Source organism: Microtus pennsylvanicus, chromosome 2 (genome assembly GCF_037038515.1).
Source record: "Microtus pennsylvanicus isolate mMicPen1 chromosome 2, mMicPen1.hap1, whole genome shotgun sequence".
Classification (NCBI taxonomy): Eukaryota; Metazoa; Chordata; class Mammalia; order Rodentia; family Cricetidae; genus Microtus; species Microtus pennsylvanicus.
Window position 1 is genome coordinate 14,892,870 of NC_134580.1, and position 13,749 is coordinate 14,906,618.

The 13,749-nt window shown below is 46.3% G+C and overlaps 1 protein-coding gene across 1 annotated transcript in view; it reads left to right on the top strand.

Moving 5' to 3' along the window:
• Tbc1d22a (TBC1 domain family member 22A) overlaps positions 1 to 13,749 on the top strand; it is a 288,481-nt gene that overhangs the window by 73,590 nt on the left and 201,142 nt on the right. The window contains exon 5 of the mRNA XM_075960266.1: positions 12,472 to 12,542. Coding sequence (XP_075816381.1) covers positions 12,472 to 12,542 — 71 coding nt within the window. The remainder of the gene's footprint in view (positions 1 to 12,471; positions 12,543 to 13,749) is intronic.

Consider the following 13,749-nt stretch of genomic DNA (forward strand, 5'->3'; position numbering starts at 1 on the left):
TGCAGCGGGAACCTGCTGGTCTGGACTGTCCTTGTTCTCTGCAGATTCCTGTGAATATTAACTATTAAGGTTGTGTTTAGATAATAGAAGGCTCTTAGGACACTGTGACAAGAGGGACACAAGAGCAGGAGTTAGCATCTGTTTCCTTCCCCCATTTTTCATGGTCCCAGTGTCACAAGGAAGCCTTCTTCTTGTGCCAGCTAGAGTACCCTATGATGCCTCCACACAGGCTGAGCACTGACCTAAGTGCTTCAGTTTCTGGTTACCTCTTGTCCTGACATGATCACGCACCATACCTCCTTGTTGGCTTTGAATAGTGTGTCACATGGTTACTTACCTACCTACAGGTGTGAATGGTAACCTTCCTAGGGTGGGGGCTCCTTTGCATACCTGGAGCCCTGTGGTGGTTTGAATGAAATTGGCTCTTGATGTGGGAGGTCCTTCTGTATATGTGTTGCTTTTATTGGTTGATGAATAAAGATGTTTCAGGCACTGGTTTAGCAGAGTAATGCCAGGTGGGAAATCTGAACAGAGAGAGAAAGAGAGAGAGAGAGGGAGAGAGAGGGAGAGAGAGGGAGAGAGAGAGAGAGAAGGTGGAGTCAGAGAGACACCATGTAGCCACAGTGTTGTGGCAATACAAGACTAATAGAAATGGGTTAATTTAATAGTTAGAGCTAACCAGTAAGAAGCCTAAGACATCGACTAAACAATTATAACTGATAATAAGCCTCAGAGTGGTTATTTCATAAGCAGCTGTGGGAACTTGCAAGCAGACCAGGTGTGTAAAGAGAAACCAGTCCAGTGGAACCAGGTGAGACCTTCTGTTTACAGGCTCCCATAGGGTGATAGGGAATGGTATTATTAGGAGGGGTGGCTTTGTTCCAGGAAGTGTGTCACTGGGGGCAGACTTTAAGTTTTCAAATGCTTGAGCAAGTCCCAGTGTCACTCTCTCTTCCTGCTGTCTGCTGATTTTGATGTAGAGCTATTAGCTCCTTCCCCAGAACCTTGTCTACCTTCATGCCTCCATACTTCCTGCCATGACAGTAACGGACTAAGCTTTTGAACCTGTAAGCCAGCCCCAATTAAATGTTTTCCTTTATAAAAGTTGCTGTCCTTATGGTGTCTCTTTATAATAACAGAAACCCTAACTAAGGTAAGCCCCGATTTCTCACCTGTTTCATCAGCCCACATCCTCATGGGACTTGTGAGCAGGGTACACATAGGCTTGGAAGCAGGTCACCTAGTACTTGTACAAATGGAAGTGAGCAGAAGGCCCAGGGCTCCAGAGAGAAAGGAATGTTCACTTCAGCATGGGGGAAGAGGAGGCCTAAGGCCCCTGAGAGGACGGTGTGCTCACTTCAGCACTGCTTCCAGTAGGATCATTGTGGGGTCCATAGGATGACTTTCTGGGCTCAGGAGTAGACCTCTGGGTGGGAACCTGGGACAGACCGTTTTAGATAGATGTATGCTGATGCTGTCCTGAGCCAGAGTCTGTCCAGTGATTTATGGACTGGTGGGTGGGGACTCTGGCCAGTTCCTGGCTGCTTCAGCCGTCTCACTGCCACCCGAGCTGGCTCTCAGAGCATCACAGGTGACATCAATTGCAGAGAATGAAGGAATATGTTGCTCTGCCTTTGTAATGATATTGAGTACTTATCTGAAGTTAATTGGGCTTATCATCGACAAGGTTGTCTCTGGTCTTCAAGTGTAACCAGCTTCCTGCTGGTGGACTCTTCAGCCACATGTGACATCCAGGGATGTGCTCCTGGTCTTTCGGCTACAGAAGGAAAGCAGTCAGAGGGACTCCCTCTAGAGTGCTTGGGCACACCTCTGTCCTCCCACAGTTGTCTAGGGCTCTGGACTGAGGGCCTTCTGCAGATGGTGGTGTTAGGATGCTCAAATGCATGGGCGCTGGAGTGAACAGGTATGGATGGGCTGGAGTCCTGACCCTTTGCACCAACAGGATGTAAGCAGTGTTTAGGAGCCTGTATCCTGCCTTGTGTGTGATGGCATCAGTACAAGGGAGTGACCAGCCATCAGGAACTGTTGTCAGCAGGTGGTCCACCTCAGTGGAGTGAGACTAAGTATAGCTCTCGGTTCTTGTCCTCCTCCCCCTCCCTACATACACAAATATTATAATACAGGATATTGTGCGCTGAAATTCTAGGAGGCTCAGGGTTTGTCTTCAATGGCTCTTACTGGAAAGCACAAATGGGAGTCTCAAGCTCCTAATTTGTTTGTAAGGATTTAGAATTTTAGCATGAAACAGCAGTAGCCTTTCCTTTAATTAAATGCTATGCAGCATTGGCTGTGAGATCAATGTATTGAAGGGAAAACCAGTGTAATTAGACCTTGTGAAGTGACTAACAGGTGATTAGGGCTCTTGCAGTCTGGGAAGAGGAAGCTGGTTCACAAGGCACCCATTAGTTGTACTTTGCTTTTCCCTACTGTGGTCTTTGGAAGGCTCTCAGTTCTCCTTCATCATCTCCGGTGTGTTTTCAGATATCCCTTGAGTAGCAGCTTTCATTTAGGACCTTTACGATAAAGAACACCCCTTCAAAATAGAAGTTTCACCTATATAGATCTCTAGGTCAGGCCAAATGGGAAGCCTGGAGGTCACAGTATCAAATAGAAAAACTCTGATTCTGCATTATAATATTTGCATCTGTGTATGTGGAATAGAGGGAGGAGAGATGGGGGAGGAGAGAGGGAGGAGAAGAACTGAGTGAGAAACATCTCTTTTCTAAATGTGTAAGCAGTGTTGTGATGGGTATTAAGTGCTTGTTTGTACTGTGCATGATTTCAGAGTCCTAGGAACAAAGCTTATTGTCCGGGAGTGGGACAACTTTAGATGAACTGGTATGCAGGTTAGAGGAGCCTTCCACAGAGATCCACTAGTGTCACCTCCACTTGCCTTCCACTTGGTGAAGGGTGGAGTGGTCCTTGAGCTCCTCTTGGAACTCTGTACTGGTTGCTCATCTTGTGGCTAGTCACATCCAGATTCAGATGGCTCTGCCTCCTGTGCAGGGGAAGCCCTCCTGTCAGGAACAAAAGCTGCTTGCCAAAGCCTGGCCCCTCGTACCCTCTATTGCAAGGCTTCCATCTTCCAGATCCACCTTCCTGAGAAGGTGGTGTGGTTTGAGGGCTAGATCCCATGCCAGAGAATCTTCAGTTTCTCCAGTGTGTGCAGAGCTGTGCAGTCACTGTAGTCAATGTCCGAACATCTTCCCCACTTTTCCACCTCTTCTTCCCTCAGCTGGGCAGCCACTGCTGGTCGGAATTTGCCTATTGTGAACATTTTTATGAATGGAACCATAAGTAGATGACCTTTGCAGACTGGCTTCTTTCACTCAGCACATTGTTTCCAAGGTTTATCCACCTTGCCAAATGCAAACTTAATATTCCATTGTACAATGGTTTGAATGTATCTTCCAAAGGTCCCTGTGTTAAATACTTGGTTCCCTCAGCCTGTGGTACTTTTGGGGGAGGGTGTCACCAAACAATTAAGAGATGGTACCTACTGGATCTCATGGTCAGTGGAAGTTATGCCCTCCAAGAGAATGTGAGGATTCCAGCTCTTTCCTTTTCCTCTCTCTCAGTCTGGCTGTGAGGTGAACAATTCTGTCATGACCTGCTGCTTTGTTACAGGGTCCAAAGTGACAAGGCCAGCAAACCGTGACCTGAAATTGTTAGCTTAAGCCATGGTGACCTTTTCCTCTAAGGAGCTGGTCATCTTGGTGGTTGCCACAGTGGAAAGCTGACCCATGTGGTATGCAGGCTGCAGTCTGTGTATCCATTCATCCTCTGACGGACATTTGGATGTTTCTGCTTTATGTCCAGTGAATAGCACTGCTGAGAGCATTCAAATGTACATTTCTGTAAGATTTGTTTTCAGCGCTCTTGGATTGGTATTGAGGGTGTCTAATGTGTTGAGGGCTGGCAGACTGTTTCCTATTGTGCCATTTTTTTTTTACACTCACCAGCAGTGTGTGAGGCTTCTGAATTTCCCGAATTTGGAAATTTTAGCTATTGCATGTAAAGTGGCTCCTCCTGTCAGTGTGATTTTGAGTGTCACTTCATGTGCTTTTTTGGCTGTCTGTATTTCCATGGATAAATGCCTCTTCATATTCTTTTCATTTTTTATTGGGTTGCATGTCTTTCCACTATTGACACTCATGGTGTTTGCTTTATTATTTTCTTTTCAGTACTGGGGGTCACATCTCACTTTTTGCATGCTGGGCACACACTCCATCCCATAGCTCCTGGGCAGCTCTTCTCCAAGCTCCTGACATTTAGTTGTACTCTGGGTTTAGGTTGGCCACTGTGAGGATGGGACTGTAGTCCTACAGGTTGGGGCAGCAGGGACGGCGGCTTTGGGCCAGCAGGTTGCAGGTCATGTGGCACTGCTTCCTGGTCCAACAGCTGTGACCTGTGTGTTGTTTGGGTAGCACCAAGCTGGGTCCAGTGCCATAGGTTGGTGTTCAGCAGTGACGTTCTAGCCTGGACTCCTTCTAGATGCCTCCTTCACTGATTCGGAAGAAGAGCAACGGGGAGGAAGCTCTTAGCAAGGACACTAAAGGGACATGTTTCCAGGGCTTGCAAGAGATAGCCTTAGTATCCTTATGACAGGCTGAGGAGAGGCAGGGCACCCAGAGGAGGTGACACAGAAACTGTTTTCCCATGTGCCTCCAAAACACTTTGTTTCAGTAGGATTGTTCCCTACTGTTAAGGTGTATTCTCTCTGTGTACATTATTAAAAACAAGCTTTATGGAACTGTTCAAAGCAGAAAAAACATCAACTAGAACAATAGCAGAGGACAGAAAAAAAAGCTTCTTGGAGCACCTGCCTTGCACATGCCAGCAAGCAGGACAGGCTGGCATGCTTCTAGAGATTTCACCTGAGTCACCATGGTTTGTGGCAGAAAGCAGTGTCCCTGCTGTTGTCTGCCCTCCGCAGAAGAGGAGCCTTTTTGTGGGCAGCTAGCACAGGACCTGGGCTAGGTGTCTCCCACATTTATGGACCAATGTTGCAGGAGCTCTGACTTCCAGGGTCACAGAGTCTGAACCACTACAGAGCTAACAGCCCAGGCTGGGCCGATCTCCAAAGTGACAGAGAAGGCCTTCGGAGATGTCACTGAAGGTGGCAGTTCAAAGATGAACCAGGCTTTTCCAAGAAGAGAAAAGAGATACGTGTCAACATAGTATATTTGATGGTTAATATTGTCAAATTGATGGGATCTAGAATACATAGAAGACAGACCTCTGGGTGTGCTCAAGAATGGGTGTTTAGACAGATCACTGAGATGGGGAGACCAGCCCTAAATGGGGAGCATCAGTCCATCCATGGGCTGGGGCCCCAGACTGAGTAAAAAGGAGAGAGTGAGCTGAGCCCCAGCATTCTTCTCTTTCAGCTTCCTGACTCAGTGTAACCAGCCATGGCGTTCTCCTGCCATCATGGGTTCCCTGCCATGACGGACTGTGCCCTCACTGTGAGCCAGAGTCAAGCCGTCCTTCCTTACACTGCTTTTGCCAGGGACGGTTACAGTGATGACTGCAGTGTGTTGTTGTGCTGGTTAGTTGAGTGTCAGCTTGACACAGACTAGAGTAATTTGAGAGACAGGAACCTCGGCTGAGGAAATGCCTCTGTAAGATCCAACTGTGGACAGCGTTGTATAGCATTTTCTTAATTAATGATTAATGTGAGAGGGCCAGTCCATTGCGGGTGGTGTCTCTGGTGGTCCTGGGTGCTATAAGAAAGCAGGCTGAGCAAGCCAGTAAGCAGTACCCCTCCGTGGCCTCTGCATCAGCTTCTGCCTCCAGGTTCCTGCCCTGCCTTCCACTGATGATGAGCAGTGATGTGGAAGCCTAAGTCAAATAAATCCTTTCCTCCAACTTGCTTTTGGCCATGGTGTTTCATCGGAGGAATAGTAACCCTAAGACAGTTACTAAGTGTGGTAGAGGTAGATGTCTTTCTTCATGCTTGGTTCTGTGGGTGACCTTGTTAGATCCACAGCCATCCAAGCATTGAGGCTAATGGCATCCAGGATGAACTGGTATAGTAGGTTAGTACTAGCTAGACTCTAGTACTTTTGTCATTGCCTTTATTGTAGTTATGATTAATCTGAGCCCCATAGTGGAGTTTTAGAACTGTTCCTGGAACCAAAGGAGCCATGCCATGTACTTTTCTGTGATGTGAGATGTTTCAGCACTGTAGTGGGTTTCCAGGCTTGTCCCCTGCTTCCTGTCCCTCCTGACCCCCTCTCCGCCCCTTTGCATCAGTTTCCTGGGCCAAGTAGTGGCCAGTCTCCCCTGGAAAGCTTTTCCTAGGCCATAGCTGCTTTTCCCTGGACACTGTGTGTCCACTTCTCCCCACCAGGTCCCAGTTTCACCTGAGCCTGCCTGAGGGATGTCTGCTGGAGGGGTTACCCAGAAACCTGCTACAGTTCATCCTGGGGTACCGCTAACTTCAGTGATAGAAATTCTTTGAGAATGTTAGCAATCTGTGGCTATAACACCCTGAACATGCTGATCTCATCTGAAAATCTTAGCAAACTGACTTTTGCTTAACCCTAGGGTAATAAGTGACGAAGGATCGGCTTCTGTGTTGCAGACAGAACACTAGGCCAGTGTGTGGGCAGCCATGCTTGGATGGGCATTAGTGTGTGCTGAGCTGTGGCACAAGGGTCTGGCTTTCCAGTTGCTCTGGGTGCAGTTGAAACAGTTCCCAGGCTACCATGTAAGTAGAGAAAGTTAAATTAATCTGCTGGCATCTTACTGCGTTGAGAAATTGGGAATGAGAGTTTGGGAGGTTGAGGCAGAAGACAGGAGTCCAGTGCTGGAGAGGAGGAAGCCAGTGTGAGGAAAAGAACACAGGTACCTGCAGAGGACACCTCAGGGTCCCTGGTCTAAGCAGAGAGTCCAGAGCAGTAGGGAACTGAGTGTTGGAGAGAGGGAATACAGAGCCTCGTCAGGAGCCTGTGCCTCCAGCCCTCTGGAGGAGGAGATCATGCTGACTGGCACAGACCTGGTGCTATTATTACACAGGCATTGATTGATACCAGCACATTAAGTATTCAGCACGGTAACCAGCATGCAGTGAGACATGAACATGTGACTCACAGGCAGATGAAAAGCCAGGGATTAGAAGAAACAGACTCCCAAGTCAACAATGAAACATTGACGCACCCAGTAAGAGGTGGGTAGATGTCATCGCTCACAGGAGGTTCAGAAGTGGCCCCAACATGAGAGTCTGCACAGCGCTCAGGGTGATCAGTCATCACAGGACTGATTAACTCACAGCAGATGCTGGTTAACACTCCTGTAACGGCTCAAATAGAAAATCTTGACCAGGATGTTCAGACTCTGGAACTTTGGTCTATTGTTGGGGGATATGCAATACAGTACAGCACCTTAGAGAACCTTCTTAGGGAAAACTGCTTCCTGGAGAGGGGGAAGGTGCTCAGGACACTGCCCTACGGAGTCAGGTTGTCTCCATAGAGGAGGGAAGTGAGTGGTGATGGACACTGTCAGGAGTTGTAGATCTGACAGGACTTGGCTGGGCCTGGATAGCTGCAGTTTGCTTCACACACGGCTGGTGTGAATGTAAATTAATACAGCCTCTGTGGATCAGTATGGAAATTCCTCTAAAAAATTAAAAGTGGAACTAGCATGTTGCCCAGCCATACCTGAGTATGAACCTGAAGGCATCTACATCAGCTTACCACAGATAACTGCAAGTCCATGTCCACTGTAGCCCTGTTCACAGTACCTTAGATGCCCATCGATGAATGATACAGAAAACTTAGGATGAACCCACAGTGGAGTCTGATCAGCGTGAATGTTTCTAAGAAAGGGCAATTTGGGAGAAGATAAGGGAGACCAGCAGGGAGGGGGCAAGGTCAGAAGAGGGCAATGTAGGGGTACTGTGGTCAAGGCCATGAAGTACTTACATGAGAACACAAAAGCATACCATGTTGTGTAGTGAATGTGTGTTAATTGTAAAAGGCTGGGGATGAAGGTGCCTGAGCTGCAGAATCTTGCTATTCTGCAGAGACTGGTGGGGTTCTCTATAATGGGAGTCTTCTACTGGCCTGACTAGTGCCCCAGCCCTCCCAACACCAGCTGTGCTGTGCTCTGTTCTGTCCTTCACATCTGCTTAGGTGGGCTTATTCCGTGTCCACACAAAAAGGGATCTGGTCTTCCTGGTGGCAGTTTTGTGTTCCTCGGTGCAGAGTCCCGTCTCTACCAATGGACACATTGCTTGCTCCTGGTGGTTTGCTCATAGCGCTCTCTGCTGTGAAGTCCTCGGACATAGCCCTTACTTGGTTTTGGAAACAAAACCATAGGCTTCCTCAGTAAAGTGGCTGTTCAGAGGTTTTAAAAAATCGGATCCAGTAAAAATTACCCCAGTCTGTACTCACAGCAAACTGTCAGAGCTCTGTGCCCAGTCTTTCAGTATTGGGTGTCGTGGTTCATTTACAATTTAGTCCAACCTTATTTTAGGGGATTTCTTATTTAAATGTGTAGTGCTTTGGTCACATCACAGATTTTCTACCTTGCTTTTATGTAGCCACTGCCGTGTGTTGTGGGAATCTTCATGTTTTCTGTGGGCAGTTCGTCTTTTAACTTGTGTATGTGCTCTTTATGTATGAGTAGTGTGAGACTTTTTATACCCTGCACGAAACGGTCAAGCCTGCCACCCGCTGTTTGAATAATTGACTTCTTTACACTGTATAGTTACATCCCAACTTGTATACTTAGTTTATTAATCTTTTCAATTGTAGTTTCTGAGAGTCATGGTTTGGAGGGCCTTTCCCCATACAGTACAGCAGAAGATTCTGTTTTCGTCTTGTGCTTTAGACTGCCAGGCTGCCCTCATTCAGATTTGTTATCATTTGGACTTAGTTTTCTGGTAAGACACAGTCTCATCTAGAAACGGGCGCAGGGTTGTGTGAATGTCGTTTTATCACAACTCGGTGTTCATGTGTTCGCAGGTTTGATTTGAACCATTATTCCTGCCTTGCGGGTCTCTTCCCTTTGTCTCTCACAGAAGCCCTATCTTCATGTCTGTAATTCTGTCATAGATGACGTTAACTATTGCTGCAAATCTCTTCACAAGCTTTAGTTTTTAAGAAGATTTTATTTTAAAAGACTTATTTTTATTATTTTAAATTATATGTAGGTATCTGTCTGCATATGTGTTTGCGCATGTGAGTGCTGGTGGCCAGAGGGACCAGAGGCATCAGATTCTCTGGAGCTGAAGTTCAAGATGGTTGTGAGCCACTTGATGTGGATACTGGGAAATGACCTTGACTCCTCTGGAAGAGCAATATTAACCGCTGAGCAATCTCTCTAGCGCCACATTCTTTATTTTATTTATTGTATGATGTGTGGTATGCATGTTTTGCATGTCTGTGCACGTGTGCATAGAGGCCAGAGGTCAATGTCATATTTTTTCTCCTCAAAGGCTCAGGCTCAGGGATCCTCCTGGCTAGTACTCCTGGCCAGCATGCTGGGAATCTGGTGCATGCTGCTATATAGGTACGTGGGTGGTTGGATTGGAATTCGGGTCCTGAGACTTGCGTGGCAATCACTTTATAGACAGCCATCTCATAGCCCCACATTATTCTTTTTGAGAGTTTTATTGGCTCTCTTAGAGCCTTGCTCTTCTAGATGAGCTTGCAAATTTTTTTTGATATATCCAGCAGAGCCCATTGCGATTTTAATTCTCTTTGTGTTAAAATTACCTTTTTTTTTTTTTTTGGTGACAATTGATACTATTTTTCAGTCTGAAACCCACTTATCTATCCAACCTGGTTTGACTTGTCTTGTTCTTATTTAGCATATCTCTCTCTCTCTCTCTCTCTCTTTCTCTCTCTCTCTCTCTCTCTCTCTCTCTGGTTTTTGCTTTTCTTTCTTGCTGCCCTGTAGGCTGAGCTTCCTCAGTCTCCTTGTGTCCACTCTTGGTCCCGCAGCCTGTTTTCCACACAAGGTCAGGCTCGTATGAGCTGATGTGGTTTACAATACTACTCTTGTTGACGCAACTTTTGTCAGTTGTCCTGTTCTCTAAGGAACCTGCCTGATCTCCGGATGTAACATTCCCCGTTTAGTTTTGTAGCTCTTCTAGGCCTTTCTTTTGAGTGGTTATGGCTTGATATTTGCTTTGGCTGGGAGGTGAGCCCTTCCCAGTGCTGGGCATGGAGGCCACATTTGCTCTTGCTCTTGGCCATGATTTCTTTACCTCTGGCTGCCTGCCTAGCCCAGAGGAACTATACCTTAAACCTTGCTGAACATGGTACCTCCCTCTCTCCATGCTTATCTCTGAGGGAAGCCTGCCAGTTAGTTTCCTTACCTGGCCTGCACAGTTTTTAGGCTCACATTCTTCACAGTTTTTACTAACCTATTACACAGGGAAAAGCTATTGGTTCAGGCAAGTTTGTGCACTGCCCATCCTGCTTAGTATGGACCCTCATCTCCTGCCTGGTTCTTGCTTTCTCTTCTCTAGTTGGCTGTAGGCCGCGCTGGTTGGTGCTTATAATGATCCTTAGTTTCATGTCTAACTAGCACACTGTCAGAGAGAGAAAGACGATTGCTCCCAAGGATTCCCCAAGAGTGAGACTTTCTTGGCGTTCTGAGCCGTTGTGCTATTCTCCCAGTGTCTAAGATGGAACCCCAGCTCCATTGCACATTGACCATGGGGAGGGGGCTTAGCTCTGCTTCATCTGAGTGGGGTCTGCTTGACTGGCTCACCACACCTTATCATTTCATTGTTGCTCTTGGGAATTACAGGTACTTTGCTCAGATGGCATTCTGCTAGGGAGGCAAAGTATGTTTGGGACATCTGTCATCACAGAGTGTGGTTCTCTCCCAGTAGTACCTTCTTCACACCCATCCCTGCACCCTTGGGTGAATCTGCTGATAGATGTTATTCTTCAGATACGTTACTGTGTTTGTGCCTGTTAAGACTTTCTTTAGGATCTCTGTCTGTATTTATAAGTGGTATTTGACTGTGCTACAAAGTCTTTAAGAATAGAAGTTAATACAGTGAAAAGAACCTGGTATTAAAGGGCAAGTTACTTAACCTCTGTGAAACCAGTTCTCATGCATGGACAGGGTTCATAGGCCTGATTAATCCAAGCTGCTTTGAGGAGCCAGCGAGACAATGTATGCAAAGCTCCTTTTAAACACTGGGCTTTGACAAAACGAGAACTTTATCTCACCCACTATATTCACGATTCCTGACTTGAAACTTTATTTATTTATTTATTTATTTATTTTTAATGTGGAGATGGGGTCAGAGAACATTAACCAAGTGTGTTTTCTCAGTGCTTTCTTCATAAACCTCAGCCAGAGACCAGCGCTGCAAGGAGGGAGAGATACTGTGAGCCTGGTTAGCAAACACGGTTATCAGCATTCGAATATTAGGCCGCTGTTCTTCATGGCATCCATGGGGAGATGGGGGGAGATTTGATGTTTTCTGAGGCCTTTGTGAATGCAGGTTATTGCTGTTGCAGTCACCCAATTACTCTCTACTTATTTTACTTAGACTTTAGTAATTGGAAAAAGATTAGATGTCAGGACTTTGCATTTTGTTGATTATATTACCAAAGTCTTCTCTGTAATCACTTCTCTTATTCCTGGTATTAATCATGAGCTCTGAGCTGTTGGAAGAGTCTAATAGTAGATTCTAATGGAAGCAAAGGAAGCAATTGGCTTTGTCTTGCTGGAGCTGGAGTGCATGGATGTCCCTGCGTACCTACATGAGCCCACAAGCCACTCAGGAGATCAGAGACAGAACCAGGGCCCACTGTCCTTCCCTACTGTGTCATATACTCACTGCCTTGGCTGCAGGCCCTTCTCTCTTTGGTTAGTCCTTCTCTGGTTCTGCTCCTTGGTGGTATTTGTAAAGACATCCAGGTCTTGTGCTTGTCCACTGTGAAGCCCTCTTATCCTAGCTGTGTATCATGTGGCTCACCTTTGTCAATGCTGTGTAAAGACAAATTCACCTCCCAGAAACCAGTGCTGAGAAGACGTCTTGAATAGGCATTAAGAAGCAGCGAGTGGGATGGAGTGGGAGGGAGAAGAGAGTCAGCTAAGTTTTCCAAATGGAGACTTAGCCTTGTGAGTTCAAGGGGACACATAGATAGTGGGAAGGGAGGAAGCTGGTACCCTGGATGCTACTGCTTCAGGGAGGAAGGGCCTCCCTGTCTCAAGGTGGCATCAGAGATACCTGGCTGCCTTTGATAGACATGTCTTATCTAAGACATACAAAGACAGACAATGCTCTGTTTTGCTTTAATAGAGTGGTAACTCATTGAGGACAGTCACTCTCTGAAATGCTTATACTTTAGGCTTACTTTGGTTCCATTTGTAGGGCTCCCTGGCCCCCAGGGACACTGATGGGATATGGTATGATGCTTTAGAGCCACTTGTGACCTTGATTTTCTCTGTTCTGTTTTTTTCTTCCAATAGAGGAATTACGGAAGCTGAGTTGGTCTGGAATCCCAAAGCCAGTTCGTCCAATCACATGGAAGCTTCTCTCAGTAAGTCTGTATGTCAGTGGTCAGCCTAGCCATGTCCTCCTGCATGTACCGTGGCTTGGTACCTGGCTGGAGGAGCATGGCTTGCTGGCCAACTTGTCTGTCTTGGCTGCATAATGACATAGGACTTTGCTGTGGCTGGAATGGCATTGTCTAGTTTTTGTTTAATTTCAAGGTTGGTTTGGCAAGTCTGGCAGAAAGTGAGGACAAGCAACAGCTCGTGACAGCTGTATTAGTTCACTCCAACTTCCACCAGTAAAGAATCACTGTATGCAGACTTGTGACTTAGGATCTTAGAGCACAGAAGAACACACAGCTCAGAGAAAATGGGTATGTGTAAGCAAAGAAGTGTTGGTAATGCTGTTATTGAATAAGAACAAGAGGAGGAGAACAAAGAGAAAGAGGAGAAAGAACAAGAAGAGAAGAAAGAGGAAGAAGAGAGGAAAGAAGATGAGGAGGAAGAGGAAGAAGGAGGAAGGACAGGAAAAGGAAGAGGACAAGGAGGTGTGGGGCAGGAGATTTTGGAAATAGTCTTTGTGATGGAGAGTGGGTGCCAGTGCCCAGATCCAAGCTGCCAATCCAAATGTCCTTCTGGAAAAGTTCAGTGGTTGTCAATGGCTGTTTTCATGCCCTCACCTACTTAACCCTGGCTTAAGATTGGAAGCGAGCATACTTTATTGACCGTTTTCTTCTCTTTTACTTTCGTTTTAATTTTTGAAGATCAGTCATGGGGAACTCGAGGCCCCTACTCTAAATTGAGTCTGACTTTCAGTGTTTAAGAGACTTTTGTGCTAATGAGTCACAATAAATTTTCAGTTTATCACCTTGTAATCCTAAATGCAGATGCAGCTCTGAACAGCAAATATTTATTGATTAAATATCTCTTGCAATTAAGGCTAGACCCGCTGTGTTCCCTTGTACTCTCTCTTGTGGTTTTTAAGTGTTTATAACCACATTTCTAAATGCCCTGTAAGAGAGGTTATACACTCGTGATTGGTTTGTAGGAGGCTATGATGTAAATGCCTGGAAGACCCCATGTCATGGTCTTGCGTTCATCAAGCATGGACTGGTCTAGGTGAAGAGTTTCATGAGAGGCTCTTGCTCCTGCTCTTTCCTTCACTTCTGCTCCTGTGCAAGTCATAGCCGCACTGCCTTGAACTGCCTAACTGCATAGTGGTTGCCGTGTCAATAATACAGAGCATCAGAGGAA